Below are 16,779 nucleotides of genomic sequence, written 5' to 3' on the forward strand. Positions count from 1 at the left end.
GAGGCATGAAAGAACATTCAGTCCAGGCTTCTACTGACCCTGAGTCTACTCCACACAATCAAACACTATATTCTAATTTCTGTCTTAAAGTTTATTTATTTTTCTTTCACTTAAAAGTCAATTTTACTTAACTCTGTTCTGTAGTTCACCTGTAGTACCAAAGCACTATGAAATGAGTAATAATTCTCTCTTTCATCTTTCAATTTACAATCTGAATCAAACTTCTGCTATAAATATCTATTCCCTATTACTGTATATGAATCGTATCTAAACTATTTAAAATATATATTTATTACCAATGGCTTCCTTCCAAAGTATTTTATATATTATTTTATATATTATTTATATTTTATAAAAATAACACCTTTTATATCATCTTAATCAAGTAACTTTGTTCAGGCACAGTATATTTATCTTACATATTAATAATGACTTATGCAGGTCTAAACTATGCGTGATCTGAACAGAAAAGCACAGGGAAATTTTTCAGAGCTGAACACTGAGGGAAGCAATATTATTTATCTGAGAAATATGAAGACTTAGTGGTAGTAGTGCCAGAACACGGTGTCAAGGCAAATGGGGATACCTTATGAGCCTTTTCTGCTACTGTGAGCAGGGGAGGGTGGTGGTTGTTCAATTTGTGCTCAGACAAGTGTAAACCATACAAGAGAATCCAGAGCAGTACTTTACCACTCATGTACAGTGTCTCACAGGAGCAGAGAGTCAGGACCCAGAGTTTCTGTAAATAAAAGCCCTCTCAGATCTCTGTCGGACAGCACTGTACTGGGCTGCATGACAAAGTAACGTTTCACAGATGAGAACACGTGGTGGGAAGGGAGCTGAAGGGTTAAGTTTTGCCCAGTTCTGGACAGCGGGTCCCAGCGTGCAGGACTGCCCAGGGTGGTACAAGTCCCTGCAATTCAACAGCCTCCCTGCTCTGGGTGCAGCAGGGACAGTGCTGGTGGCCCACACATCAGGGAACCTGCTTCTGGTGTCAGGGTGAAGGGGAAAACACACTCCAATTAATCTTGATATGGGACCAAACAAGCAGAAAATTTTGCTCCAAGCTTTTCAGGAGCAACTGGGCTAACCAGGGCCCATGCTTTGACACTGTAGTTGTAGCTGAACATTTCAAAAAAGTGAAAATATGTCAAGCTATCAAGTTGCAGAGGATTATTTTTAAGTTCGTTATTGTTACTCAGCTTCCTAGCTGTTGTCTCAACCTTCTCTAAGGGAATATCATATCGTTTAGTTACAAAAATCTAAGTTTCATTTGAGAGCGTCTTTTTTTTTTGTTGTTCTAATGTCTCCGTTCTTTGCAAAACAAAACATATGCTAATGATAATAATGTCCTAATCATACAACTCCTTTAATCTCTATTGCTCTCAACAAAAACTAGAAATTGCATAGACTTACAACATCAAGTAGGTATGGGGATATCATAATTGTTTTAACATCTTGGTGAAACACAATAATTGAGTTACTTTTGGATCTTTGTTCTACCCTTGACAGTCAAGGCAAAGAGTTAAAATACTTCAAAAGCAGTTTTCCAAAATAAGATCTCGAAAACTATATTTATCCCTCAGAAGTTTGAACAAACTCAGCCTTTTACTCTCAGGCTTATTTATAGATTCAGTATTGTATATCTAGAGTCTCAAATCTGAAACATTAACACATTATTTCCCTAGAAAGATAGTCCATATATGTTGCCTACGTTGTGATAAGTATCATTCATCTCAATCAAGTCAAGGACTTCCGTGTGTCTTGGGAAAAACTGAATAATATGAAAAGTACATGTATTGTTATTATACAGCTATTCCTTTTGGGTTTTGTTTTTCAGATTATTTGAAACGTTGCAGTCATTATTCTGGTCTATATTTGGACTCATCAATCTCTATGTGACCAATGTGAAAGCAAGGCATGAATTTACTGAATTTGTTGGAGCCACCATGTTTGGTACCTATAATGTAATCTCTCTGGTTGTTCTACTCAACATGCTGATAGCCATGATGAATAATTCTTACCAGCTTATTGCTGTAAGTTGTTCCTTATCCTTAGGTCATTTGTAATGTATACCTGCTCTCTGTTCCTACATCCCATTTTTCTGGCAGTAAATCTTTTAAACAGACAGCATATTGGGAGAAATTCTCTGCTCTGTTCTAATTCTTTCGCACTGTTCTGGAAGGACACAGAAACCAGATCCCAGCTGGATTGGGCAGAAGGGAATTTCCCCACAACTCTGAAAAGGGAAGAGGTGACCCTGCTGCAGAAGCCGGCTCATGGGTTGAGAAGGGCATCCTGGAGCTGCTGGCAGGTGACATGGGCTACAGCCCTGCCCAAGTGGCACTATGCAGGATCTCTCCTGAGAAAGAGACTCTGCCAAAGATTGTTCTGTCTCTACTTTATTTTTAATACATTATATTTGTTAACCTTTAAAAGGATGATTTTTTTTTAATTTTTACATCATGAATATAGAGTTAATAGATGTTGGATGCCCATGTTTCATGGACAATTTTGGCCCCATTAGAAGTTCAAACAAAAAATTGTTACTCCTCATTCAACAGTGTTCTGTTTTCTCCTTTAAGGAAAACTGTCTTTATCCTTATCAGAGCTATTGGCTTATTTTTATTTCTCAGCTGTCTGTTAAGGAGACTGATGAAAATAAACACTGATTCGTCATATGATAATTCAGATATGATCATGCAAAAAGCGAACAAATAAAATAAAGCTTCACAGTCTTAAGATTTTAAAATGTGCCCTTTTTTTTCTAACCTGTAAATTACAAGTTTTTCCACAAAGAAATACTGACTACATGTGTTCATAGAATGCTAGTTGGCAAGATCTGGTACACAATAACACAACATACTAACATTCATCAAAATTTAGACTGCATGTCAAATACTTTTCCTCCTACAACTTCTAAATTACTGTTTTGATTACTGTGCATCTGGCTAAATATTAAAGGGTAGGGCTAGACCTGTAGTTTAAGTTCTTGGCTACTGTGTTTGTTGTCCAAATTTAATATTAGTGATATAAACTTCTTGTTCAGCTGCTAGGATTTAGTAATCTTTCCATGGACCTTAGTTTTGATTTTTTTCAAACTTTTCAGAATTATGCAATGTAATATAGAATCCAAAATAAATAAAATTTCAAATAAAAATTTTAAACACCCACAACCTATTCCAAATATATAAATCTGAAGTAGGAGGGAAAAAAAGATCCTCCACTCAACAGTTTTAAGGAGCCTCATGATTTGCTGGATAACCTATTTGTGAATTTCTAGGACTGGCAATTGCTAAAAGAGTGCATGAGTCTTACAGATTTGTTGAAGCTGCTACATAGCAGAGTAATTAGAGTGATCTATGTGGAATAACGATGAGCTGCTATTGTAACAAAACATCTCTTCCAGAAATGTAGCATTTTTCTGCTTGTAATTATCCTTTGTTGTCTGAGAGACTTTTAATTGTTTAAAAGCCTGTAGCAAGGAAAGAAAGGTTGAAAGTGGATATATACTGTACTTATCTAACATCACTTTACTGAAGTAAAGCAGATTAGCTTTGCTTTGTGTTAAAGACCTTCTGTGAAAAGAAGATGACAGTATTTTAACAAGAAAATTCATTGGTAAATCAGGGTCATTCTAGTTTTAGCTTTTTGGATTTTTTTTACAGGTTTGTTTCACCACCTTAATTACAGCAACATCTGTGCGGTGTTGTGTTTCTTGTGTGCAGGATCATGCAGACATTGAGTGGAAGTTTGCTCGAACAAAACTCTGGATGAGTTACTTTGAAGAAGGAGGAACTCTGCCCACTCCTTTCAATGTCATACCAAGCCCAAAATCTCTCTGGTACCTGATTAAATGGTTGTGGAGACACCTTTGCAAGAAAAAAATTAGAAGAAAGCCCGAAAGTTTTGGAACAATAGGGGTAAGTCCTGTATTTTACTCTGCCTGTAGTCCTCCTCTTTGCTATATAGATGAGTCTTTCTCAGTCTTACAGAGCATCCGTACTGTCAAATAATGTGCATATGAGTTAGAGAATAATTCTAACAGAGAATGTTTATTTTTTATGTTCATGTCAATGTATTTAACTGAAGAGAAAGCATCATCCTATTCCTGTGCAGTGACAATATGAACCATGACTGTGCCTCATCTACAGTTAATGTGAGAAAGACTAAAAGCAATACAAATATGAGACATCAAATGTGTGTATACTTGTCTACCAATTCCAGGGGTCTGGCTGATGATCTCTAGCTCAAGTGTCACAGTTCAAGTATCATTGACATATCATGAACCACAGATATAAAATATAAAGTATTCATCATGGAATATTCTCCATCTCTCTCTCTCTACATATAATGAAATGGGTTTACCATAAAAACATTCTCACCAAAAGCTGTTCCTATTAAAGAAAACGTTTTGAAAGGTAACAGCATTTACTTGGAATTGCTTATTTGAATATACAGGTAGAGTTATTTCAGAATCACATTGGTACCCTATTCTAATAGTGATGAATAGCTGTGAAATCTCTATTAAAAAAAGAGAGGAAAAGGCACACAAGAGGAGCAAGAATAGTCCTACACCTAGATTCAGCAGATATCTGTGTAATATCTCAGCCACAGACTTTCTCTGGTAGCTGCAGTGGGTAAAGCAGATTTGAATTTCTCCCGCCTACCTTTATCTAGTTGAGATACCTCAGTCAGCAGCACAGTTCTTCTATATTGTCAGAGGAAATATCCAGGGAACAACCTAGCCCACCAACAACTAAATCTCTCTAGTTATGTGTTCTGCATTTGCCATAGCACACGAGTCAGTACCTCAGTAGCTAAACTGCATTTAGCCAACTCCAACACAAAGACAACTATTGTAGGTAAAATGTGAATAATGGCATTTTCCCTGTACCATAAGGATTTAGTGAATATCAATGTTTTCAAATCTGTTAGGAACTCAGACAACAGAGCATTAAGTGAGAGTATGAGAGTGTCATGTGTAGGCAAGGGGAAGAAGAAAGAGTTATAGTCCTCATGCTGTTGACCCTGCTAGAAAAACATCCATTCATTTCAAAGAAGCCAGGGGATACAATACAATTCTTTGCTGGACCATTACTCTATCAACCTTTTCCTTGTATTTCTTCCCAGTTTCTTGAGAAGTGAGTAATAAGGATAGGCTTTTCCTACATGTTCTTCTGTCATATATCCTGGCGTTCAGTTTAATCGCTAGAGTTACTTGGAGGAACAGGTTCACAGGGGTGTACAGATATATCATAAAGAGGAAGAGTGACATATAAAATTAACTCAGTTCCTAAGCTGCTTCTGTCATCTCTGTGGAAAGCTTCTAATCAAGTTTATTGCAATATCCTGATCTTGTTGGCCAGTATGTACATAGTGAAAGGAAAATATGCTTCACTTAGCTGTCATACTTACAGATAGGAAAGAAACAGTCAGAAAAGGAAGCATGAGGATGACATTGAAACAAACAAGTAATAGACTGCAAGAAAGAAACACTTTCAAAAAACCCTGTTAAAATTAATATTAGAAAAGCAGTGAAGAGAGATAAACAGTGATTCAGACAGAAATAAAAATAAAAGGCATGAACTGAGTATGAATGGTGAAGAACTTCAAGAATAAAACATCACTGTGTAACCTAGCAAGGAAAAGAATTAAGTGCAGAGACTAACTGAAAGAAAAGCTGTGAGAGTTTGTTAGAAAGAGAAAATAAAGAGATTGATGTACTTGTGTGTGTGGGAGAGTGGGCAATGCTTCTAGGCATTTGTTAAACATTTGGTAGGGATGATTAGCTCATGTAAAATGATAGAGTGATATTAAAAATAGTGGAGTGATGCCAGTGCAGCAGAGGACGTAGGGCTGGTTAACACAGTATCTCTATTTGACTGGGACAGATCCAGAATACCCTTATACATCCCAGCAAAATCTTCAGGACAATATTTTCTGTCAGGCTTTCTATCCAGTATAAGGGTTCTTTTTCCTGTGTTTCCCTCTCCAAGTGCAGCTCTGGGATTAAACTCATTCCTGGCCATGTGGAATAATAAAAAAAAATAGAGACAGAGTGCTCTCAGCCCCATGCTGAACAGTATGGTGAGGAAGAGGGTCCAGAAAGATCACTGACTGGTTCCTGTAGCTACCTTATGCTGGGGTACAAAAATATCAGCTTCTAGAAATTAGCAGCATGGGTCTTGGAAAACTGGTGCAGCAAAGGTTCGGAGGACAGGGAGTCTACACACAGAGCTGGGTGGGAATTTTTCCAAATTTAATTTTTCTTTTTTTTTTTTTAATTAAAAAAATATACAAAATCCTTAAACTCCACGCTTTTTCATTAATATATACCAATGTCAAAGAACCTTTTGTTGGGAAAGACTTTTCAGCTTCAGGATGAAATTTCTGTTTGGAGAGAGAACGAGCAAATAGCTTGGGCTATGGGAGACTCAGGTTCACTTCTGTTCTCCAGTGGATATTTAATTATTTGCCCCAAGCAGAACAGCTCTGATAGGAGAGACTTCCATCTTAAAATAATTAACATCCTAGGAGAGAAAGGTGCTTTCTTGGGAGAAGAGAATAGAAGGATCTGAACCTAGCTTCCCTGTTATTTGAATGTGAACCACTAATTACTGAACTCTGTGGGAGTGGAGAACATAGGTGAGGGAGAGATGTAGGACATTTTCAGTTAATTTCTGTAGAGCAGATTTAAAAAAAAAAAAAAGTTTGATGAGAAAAAGTGGAAATCTCAAAGTCTATGAGACAATAGGGCCATATCCATCGCTAGTTTCCACTATGGAGCAGGGACTTAGCTGCAAGTATAGCTGACACAGAGGGCTCACCAGCCAAGCCATCATGGCAACAAGACGTCCAGCTGTCTGGAAAAAGTGAGTGGCTGTGACTAACAAGGCAGATTCAGTCCACACATCTGGGCACCTCATAAAACTACAAAGTTCTTCATCTAGCTCCTCAGCTGTAAGAAAAGCCTCATTAGGGCTATCTGAATTTGGAATATTTTGGAATTTCTAGGCCCAGTTATGCACCCAAGCTCCAAAATGGGAAAGGATGTGAGTATCAACTATGTGCTCTGATTTCCATATTAGGAAAATCTGTCCATACCCATCAGACCATGAGAGCCACTATTCACTCCAGAGGTTAGGTCTACACACAGTTTGTGTAGATGTAAATCGGACTCTGTTAAATGGATTTTCCCTAAGAGGTTAAGTGATTGGAGAATGAATGGGCACACCATGGTGATCGCACAGTTTGTCCTGGGGGAATACACTGCTTTCTCGTTTTGAAAAATTTATTCCTGTCGCCCACAGCTCAGTCTTGGGTTCCCAGAACTTCTTCAGTTGTCCCAACAAACTGCATCACAAACTGTATTTAGAACCTCTATGCCCTTATAACCAAAGGGAAATGAAGAGGAGTTTTCTCTGCTTTTTGTTTGGGGATCTCAGCTGACAGCTCTATGACTCCAGCTCACTGGAATCTCCCCTGTAATAACCCTGGGCTCAGAGCTACAAGATAAGCTTTGTTAAGATCTACTTACACTGAGTCTTGCGTTATGAACTCTGATTCCGTCCCTATGAAAAGGGGACGCAGGGTAGCAGGGAAAAAAATATTATAGAGTCAGTTTCAGGCTCATTTTCTTACATTGGCTGGATGTATGGATGTATGGATGCCATGTTGTCTGGAAGATATATATATTCAAAACATTTTGTTCTGAAACCTCTAAATGTTAACTTTCCTACTAGGAAGCTCTAATCAGTGGTGATGTACTATGGTGTTTTCCACTAGAAAAAGCAACAGTATGCATCCAAAGGCTGAGTCAGTGCTAGAGGATACAAAACAGAATGCATCTGACTTGTTAAAGCCAGCATTTTTCAAGGGTCAGGCATGATATCTGCATAAGAAGTCAGTACCAAAAAGCCAGGAATCGTGAGCTAGGAATGAATCAAGGATGTATTAAATGTGTCACCAACAATCCACTGTAAAAATATATGTATGTGTACATTTGAAAGTTCACAATATGCAGGCAGAACTCATGAAGAAACGGTTCAGGGTCAGGATAGTTTACAGTAGGCAGGGCAGTGAAAGGATTTATCTGGCTCATATGAAGAAAAAAATGTCAGTAGAAATAAGTATGGCATGGTTGCTTGGGGGGACCATCTACAGTGCTGCTTATAATGAAGCTATCAGGGGAAAGAACAGGATCTGCAGGGAGATGAGGTGCCTCTGAAGAGAGCTGATTAATTTGCTTCTCCTTGGATGTCAGTTCTCTGGTTCTGCCATCCTTTGTTGTACTGGGACAGCTGAAAGAGTGGGTGGTGGAGCCAAGGCAAGCTTTTTCAAGAGACAGGATTTTTCTCCAAAGCAGCACGGTGACCAGCCGTGCTGATGGCAGCCTCTCTAGACACAGCTACAGCTGAAGGAAGGCCAGGCTGCTTCCATGTGATCTACTAGCGCTTCAGCTCTGCTATTAATCAGATAGAGATCTTCTACCTTTCAGATTTCAGCACATTTTTATTTTCTGTCATTTTGACATATCCCAGGTATGCAGCATTCTCTTGCAGCTATTATCACAAAGTATCTCCTACACTTAAAACTCTGAAATAACAGCGTGTGCTGCTATATATATATATATATATATATATATATATATATATAAAAGTTCTGTTAACTTTGTCAATTCACCTTTGCAAAAGCCGGATAAGTAACGTAACTCTACTGATCAGGCTGAAGTTTTCCTGACTGCCCAAGATCTTTGGGTGTCTCAAGGATGCTCCTGTTGGCCATCTGAAATCCACTGCTATTTCAAAACAGAAGAGATACAAGGCAAGAAACTCCAGTCCCACTGGAATAAATTGTACTATTTTCTTCAAATTACATTCCACTTTATGTCTGATCAGCCACCAGAAAGTGTTTTACCTGTCATTTTAAGTATTTCGGAGGAGAAAATGGAAAGGATTGTCAGGGATATCTTCAGGGGTCTTTTTTTTTCTGCATCTGTTGTTTAGATAAGCAGTTACCTTATTCCTAGCTATCCAGAATTTTATGCCATTTTTCCAAGCAAATACATGATAATTATTATCATTTGTCAGAGAAAATCTCCTTTCCTCTTCTCCTAGTTTTTGTTCTCCAAGTGAAAAATGATGCAGCTCCTAAGTCAATTAAGTATTTTGTATTTTCTCTGTAATTTGTGTTATTGAAAGTTGAGTGAAGATATGACACCTTCCACCTGGAATGGAAATCAGTAATCTGGAGTGTTTGTTGTATAGCCCAGGGCCATCTCATGGGAAAACCTCTTTGTCAACACAGATAAGTTCTTACCTTTTTTTATGGGATGCTTCTGTCCAAGATCTCATGACTTCAGACGATCTTTACATTTTCTGGACCTTTATCACTAAGCAAATTTGAATTCCTCCTTTAAAAAAGATACAACTTTGATTAAAAAAAAAACTTCAAAAGAAGTAATCTGACATTATCAAATCTTTGACTGCTACGGAGATTTTTCTTCTGTTACTAGGAAGAATTTACTTCCAAATCACTAGGAATGGCGTAAGCAGGAATACCAAAGTACTTATCACTACTAGTAGAATCATAGAATCATAGAACTTTTTAGGTTAGAAAAGACCTCCAAAATCATCAAGTCCAACCATCATATGTTCCAGTAGAACCACTATTAAAACTTCCCAGAGGATATTAGTGCTGCCTTTGGAAAGTGATGAAAGTATCCCCTTCAATTTCATTATCTCATACAACATAGTCATCAAAGGAGTGTTTCTTCCCCTGTTACTATTTTAGTCAGGTTTTTCATCTCTTTGCCAGCCATATTTTTCAAGACTTTTTTCCATGCACATAGCACAGCAGTTACTTGAAACAAATTTTGAACAACCACAGATTAGACTACAAGCAAGTAGAGAAAAGCAGGCTGGCTGAGAACTAAATAAGGACAATATGAGTTTTAATGCCATTTTATTTATAGTGAATAGCTTGATTTTCAAATGTCTTTAAGCAGATTCATTCTGCTTTCAGTGGTAATCAAAAGGCGATTATGAACTGGAAACTGAACATTTAAACAGGAGATAGAGAACTGAAGGGGGTAATAACTTTGATAGGTTATATGTGTACATAATTCCCTGTGCAGCAGGTATGTGTCTGTGTATGAAAACACACCATTAAATGCATTATTTTTCAGCTTCTCAGTGGTATGAATTGAAAACAATTGTTAAGTGCAGTAGAACTGTTCTGGACATGTTAATACACAAATAAATTTGTTTACAAAGTCATCCTAAATTGCACTTTTTGACATTGCATTGAGTCAGTTTTTCTGGGAGTTTCAGAATCAGCTGCAAAAAAAAAAAAATGGATAAACTGATTTAGCTATTCCTTGTTATGGGTAAAAATTAAACTTACGCATTTATCTCACATTTCACTGTAAAATAAAGCAGAGCAGACAGCAACTGCAGAAAGTAGTCTGCGAGACAAGAGTTAGCGTTTGTTTTATTTATAGGAGCTGTTAGCTTTACCTGAACTGAAGTGTGTTTCAATTACACCTTAAAGTGTTTTTCCCTTTACCTGTGAGCCAGATTTGTTGCTGAGAGCTCTCAGCTTCGGACTCCCTTAGTGCTCTCCCAGCAGGAATGAAACATCTCCATCGTGTGGTCAACTGCGAAAAAATCAGAGAATTAAACCTTCCTGAAGAGGAGTGGTGGGAGGGCATCGCCCTTCCCACGGCTGCCGTGCCCCCTCCAGCCCTGCGGTGGGAGGCTCGCCCATCCCTCCCCAGTTCCACACAAGGAACTGGCATCTTCTCTTCGGATGAGGCGGAGATGCACAAACACGAGCTGGGAAAATACTGAAGACAAGATACTTACGTGTAAGGCCCCACCCCATGGTGTCAGTTCAGAGCGATTAGGAAATAATTATTTTCCCTTTTCTGTTATTTTTTTTTTTTTACCAAGCCTAAACACACAGCTACTGCATCTCTCAAATTAGTTGCGAAAAAGAATTGAATGTAAAAGTGTAAACTGGTTCCGAGTACAGGGAAATTGTTAATCATAAATTGCCAATCAGTTTCAAGTAAAATAAGATGACAAAATACCTTACTGTGTCTGCCTCATTATGCAGCTGAGGTCAGCTCTAACAAGTCCCTTGGATGTCCTTTTATTCTGTTTTAAGATGGTCTAAGTGTTCTGTTTTCTAGAAGTACAATCAGTGATTAGACACTTTATTTTCTCACCAGCAACAAATATAAGAACCAAAGCTAAAATTGTAACTCTTTCACCAGTCAGGGATAATTAAGGTAGAGAACAGGGAGATGTGACTCAGTGTGCTGTTGAGGACAACAATAATTCAAGGACTAAGTAATGCAGGTTGTTTGGTTTGGTTTTGTTTTTTTTTTTTTCTGTCTTCTTCCGGACAGTTCTTAGATATGGCAGTATAATCTAATGCAGCACTTGCTCGAAGCCTGCATCATGCTTTCATCCTACTGCACTTCTTTTTCCTGTTCCTCCTCAGAGTTACTATTGCTCTTACGCTCCCTCCTTATCAACACCAAACTCTTTATTGCAAGCTAAGTTTCTTCCATAGCCCTGTCTGTGACTGAGTATTTTTAACAGGGAACCAAGCAGGAAAATTTCTCTTTAATATGATTTTATAGTGCAGGTTTTTATTAACTCTATCTTAAATAAGACATTAGGAGCCATAGCAAGTGTCTTGCTAACACCACATTTATGTCAAGCTCTTCTCAATTCAGTAAAATATGCTCCAATCTGTGCAAGTGAGTGAGATGATCACAGTCTGTGCAAGTGAGTGACATGTTCATATTGTTCCCCTTCTAGCTCAGATCAGTGACTTTGGGGCTCTGCAATCAGAGACCTGGCTCCTCCACCACACCCATGCCGATGCTGGAATAACAGCATATTGGTGAAAATGCAGAAAATCCACTTTGCCTTCCCCATAATAACATTCTCCCTTCTGTAAAGCTAATGACAGGCTTTGCTCCAGTACTGCCATTTTTCAACAAACTTTGAAGCATTTCTCTCAGCCTGCTAGATACCACATATTGCATAGACCTGCTGTTTTGCTATGCTGTACGCATTTTACTACCAGACAGGTATTCATGCTTTTTTGTTCTTTTTTTTTTTCTTTTATTTTTTTTTCCAGAGGCGTGCAGCTGACAATCTGAGAAGACATCATCAATACCAGGTAGAGGCCTTTGTTTATTTTTTGAGCAATTATTTTTCCATGTCTCCGAAAGGTCTTCAGGAACAAAAAAAAAAAAAGAAAAGGGAAAAAAAAAAGGAAAGGAAAGGAAAAAAACCCACGAAATACATACGTATTTCATCCTCAGCAAATGAGCATAGTATTTTTGGTGTTCAACAACAGCATTTGAGAAGTAGGGTTGTCTGCTTTTGGAGTGCAAAAGGATATTTCCTAGAACAATAATATACTAACCAGTATTTTGCCCACTGTAAAATGGATTGCCTTTAAAAAAGCAAACACTTAGTCCCACCTCCCTGCTGGGATTTGTCAGGATCGTATGTGCAGCTCACTGGCGTGCTCCATCAGAACCTGCTCTCCATCTCTCTGGCTCTGGTCCCCCATAGACAATTTCCTGTCCCTTAACAACCCCTCTGCCTAGGTCCCCTGTAAGCTGTTCTTTTCCATCCTTTCTGCTTCAGCCTCTGAGTTTTTGAGATTATTGTAGCACAAGGAATAATTTTTCAGATTTACTCTCAATTTTCGTTGTGTTAAAAGGACACTGCAAGTTAAACAAGAGGTGGGCTGTACACTTGTAGGTTTGGTAATTAATGGATTCCATATGGGAAATGATTAGGTAAACTAGGACTTTTCTAATCTGAGAAAGAGATAGCTGTGGGAAGTACAACTGGGATCTATAAAATCATGGGGAAGGTGAAGACAAAGCAGCTGTTTACCATCTATCCACAAACTGAATACCAGACATGTACTAGGCTACTTCAGTAATGCTGCGGGCAGCACTTTGAGGGAAGTGATTATTCTCCTCCAGCCCACGCTTGTATGACTGTATCTGGATCAGCATGTCCTGTTTTGGGCCCCCCACTACAAGAAAGAGATAAAAATCTGGAAGGAATCCAGTAAAGAGCCACCAAGATGGTTAGAGGGCTGACAGAAAAGAAGCAGCTTGGATTTGAGCATGGAGTAGGTTAAGTGGGATCTAATTGTTGTCTTCAATAACATAGTGGGTGGTTAGAGAGAACAGGGAGCCAGATTTTTCTTGAAGGTGCACAGGAAAAGAATAAGAGTCAATGGACTCAAGTTGCAGGATGGGAAATTCCTTAAGGAAGATCATCATCACAGTGAGGGTAGTAAAAAATTGGAAAATGTTGCTGAGCGAGGCTACAGCATCTTCACCCTTGGAAATATTCAGCACTTGACTGGACATGGCCCTGAGCTGGATTAGACAGCCTCCAGGCATCTCTTCCAATCTAAATAATTATAGGATTCTTAGAAGTAGAAGACAGCAATAGAAACTATCAGAGAGCAGGTTAAAAATAAGCAAACCCCCAAATGGAATCTTATGCCAGCTATACCATGGAATTCATTGGCAAAGGATCTGCAAATGCAGAAAGTTTACATGAATTGAAAACACACAGGAAAACCTGTCACAGCCCATTAAACCCAGAACTATCATTTCTGATTTAGAAAGTTTCTGTATCTCACATCACAGGAGACCTGGGAGAGTATAGCTGGAAAATAAGATTATACAGCTGCTCTGGACTTATATTCCTCATGAGGCATCAGCTACTTCTCACTGCCAGACTGCATGTTACTGGCATGAGACATACCTTTAGTGAAACCCAGTACATCCATTCTCATGGTAATGAATATTGCCACTTTCCATTGAAAAGCAGAACAAATTTTCAGCCAGAGCTAAAGTTTTGTCTACTTTTTTTGTCGTGTTCCTAAAGCACAAAGAAGTCCAAGCAGGCTCAGTGAGTGCAGGTTTAGTAACTAATATCAAGAAGGCTGACATGATGTTTTGTATTTTTAGGAAGTTATGAGAAATCTGGTTAAGAGATATGTTGCAGCAATGATAAGAGATGCCAAAACTGAGGAAGGACTGACAGAAGAAAATTTCAAGGTATGTATTTATTTTTATGTTTATAGGTGTTTTAGTAAGTTATTGTAAGACTGCAAAGCACATTTCTCACACTCCTCAGTTGTTCAGGTAGCATGTAACTCGCTTCCTAGAGCAGTGTCTGTGTCCTCATGGACCACACAGAGATAGAATTGTACATGGACTTCAGCAAGTCTCCTTCTCTTTTTAGCTGGAAAAATAATCAGTTTTATGAGCTAGTTTGTATTGTGCCCATGTAAGGGGACACCAAGTGGGACTAAGTGCGTGTAACAACGTATTTGCTAAAGCAAGATGCAAGTAGTTTCAGCACCTTTGGAAACAGAGATTTTCTTCTATAGAGTGCTGTTCTGCATTTATTTGTATACAAAATACCTTTTATATTATTTTAAAGATGGAAAACTTAAATAAGAAGTCAAATATTGAAATCTATTGACGCAGATTACTTGAACAGGGCCATATATATGTGTATTTCCAGCATCAAACACTTTTGTTACTATTCATAGAATCATAGAATCGTTAGGGTTGGAAGGGACCTTTAAAGGTCATCTAGTCCAACCCCCCTGCAAGCAGCAGAGACATCTCCAACCAGATCAGGTTGCTTAGAGCCCCCTCCAACCCGACCTTGAATGTTTCCAGGGATGGGACATCGACCACCTCTCTGGGCAACCTGTTCCAGTGTTCCACCACCCTCATTGCAAATAATTTTTTCCTGATGTCTGATATGAATCTTCCTCCCTCTATTTTAAAATCATTTCCCCTCACCCTATTACAACAGGCCCTGCTGAAGAGTTTTTCCCTGTCTCTCCTGTAGGCCCCGTGTAGGTATTGGAAGGCCACTATAAGGTCTCCCTGGAGCCTCCTCTTCTCCAGGCTGAACAGCCCCAACTCTCTCAGCCTGTCCTCATAAGGGGTGCCTATTGGCACCTCAAACTCTAAACATTCAAAATTATATTAATCTGCCTCATCTTAGACATGCAGAAGATACAATCAGAGCCTGAGCTAATTGCTTCATTATCCCTTTAGGGAAAATTAAAAGAAATAGGGATCTCCTGAAGGCAAGGTGCCTTCTCCTGAGACAGGCCTTTAAAGAGACAGAGGCTGCGCTGGCAGAAAGCAGGCTGCAATGATTAGGTCTGACTTAGCTGCCAGCTGCCACACATCTCGTGGAAATGCACGAAGTCCTGCCTGCACTGCTACTCAGAGAGAAGCATGCACAGATGTGTATGCCTTGTGCGTGTGCCTGTGTGTGTAAGGCATGGTGCTAACAGCTGATCAAAATGCTGTTATTGTGATGAGATAACACTGTTGAGCACATATGCTGTAAGTCTTCAAGTTGTCTGTGCCCCTTCCTCCACCACTGTCAGTGATTTCTAGGAGCTGTCTAGTCTATGGCATATTTCCTCTGAAGTTTGCTCTGATAATATTGCTGACCACTTTTCTGTCTCACCTGGAAAATCCCTTAGGCAATCTGCAAAGCACCTTGAAGATGCCAGGTATTATCCAGATGGTGAAGTTTTTACTAGTCCCTAGCATAAGCCTTTTTTTTTTTTTTTTTTTAATTACAAGAGGAAAAGTCAAATTAGCTTTCATGCTCTGATGTTTCATCTTTCTTCCTAATTTTTAGGAGTTAAAACAAGATATCTCCAGCTTTCGTTTTGAAGTCCTTGGTTTGTTAAAAGGAAGCAAGCTGTCTAATTTGCAGACTCAGAAGATGAACAAAGACACAGCCTCTCTGTCAGAAAATGAAGAAAATAGTGAGAGTGAAGAAAATAAGAAAGGAAAGAAAAAGGCCTTCAGTCTTTTTGATATAACAACGATGATTCATCCAAGATCAGCCACTATTGCCTCTGAAGCACACAATGTGAGCAATGGCTCAGCCATGATGATGTCAGAGTCTACTAAGGAGAAACAAAAGCGTGTGAATTTTGTAACAGACATAAAAAATTTTGGATTATTTCACAGACGATCAAAAACAAACTCTGTGGAGCAGAGTACAAATAAAATATACACCGTTTCTGAAGAAGTTTCCCGTCAACAAGCAGAAGAACAATGTGAGAAAACTGCTGAACTGGAAGAGGGAGAACTGACCATGAACTGTGAATTAAACATCCAAAGTCCTGACGAGAAATGCGTGTTAGCTGAATCACAAAATAGCAGCGACTCTTTGGATTCACAGGAAGAGGGAAGTATCTGTGCTTCAGAAACAGAGAAAATGGAGTTACAGGACTCAGAACCAGCCACACCACAGGATCAGCTGGACAAGGAGCTGGATATTAGTTTTGACTGTGATGGGAAACAGGAAACAATTGATCGGGGTGATTATGTGATAACCAGGTTGTGATGCTTACAGAAGTAAGCATTTACAAATATATATATATATTTTGCATAGTGCTTTTTGGGGGGGAATGTTTTAAGAATTATACTAGTAAATGCAGAGTTACACTTTATAGTACTCAGCTGTGGCACATGATCTTGTAACATAGTAGTCAAGAGAAAGATAATACGGGGACCTTCTGTTTTGTAGCCTGCTTTAGCTTTCACAATTTGTTTTACATTTTTTAATAAATGGAAGCATCTTGTATTCTTGTACTGTTGCAATAACCCACAGAAAGTTTTTAGCTATCTTTTTCAATTACAACAAATGCAATTTCTCTCATATGATA

General features: G+C 38.7%; 1 protein-coding gene across 1 annotated transcript in view; it reads left to right on the forward strand.

Moving 5' to 3' along the window:
- Nucleotides 1–16,572, forward strand: part of TRPC4 (transient receptor potential cation channel subfamily C member 4) — a 159,279-nt gene extending 142,707 nt beyond the window's left edge. The window contains exons 7-11 of the mRNA XM_086771942.1: nucleotides 1,841–2,036; nucleotides 3,729–3,923; nucleotides 12,160–12,201; nucleotides 14,030–14,119; nucleotides 15,741–16,572. Coding sequence (XP_086628068.1) covers nucleotides 1,841–2,036; nucleotides 3,729–3,923; nucleotides 12,160–12,201; nucleotides 14,030–14,119; nucleotides 15,741–16,457 — 1,240 coding nt within the window. The 3' untranslated portion in view covers nucleotides 16,458–16,572. The remainder of the gene's footprint in view (nucleotides 1–1,840; nucleotides 2,037–3,728; nucleotides 3,924–12,159; nucleotides 12,202–14,029; nucleotides 14,120–15,740) is intronic.
- The last annotated feature ends 207 nt before the right edge of the window (nucleotides 16,573–16,779 follow it).

The sequence above is a fragment of the Chlamydotis macqueenii genome, chromosome 1, assembly GCF_036417535.1.
Source record: "Chlamydotis macqueenii isolate bChlMac1 chromosome 1, bChlMac1.mat, whole genome shotgun sequence".
NCBI classification, from domain to species: Eukaryota; Metazoa; Chordata; class Aves; order Otidiformes; family Otididae; genus Chlamydotis; species Chlamydotis macqueenii.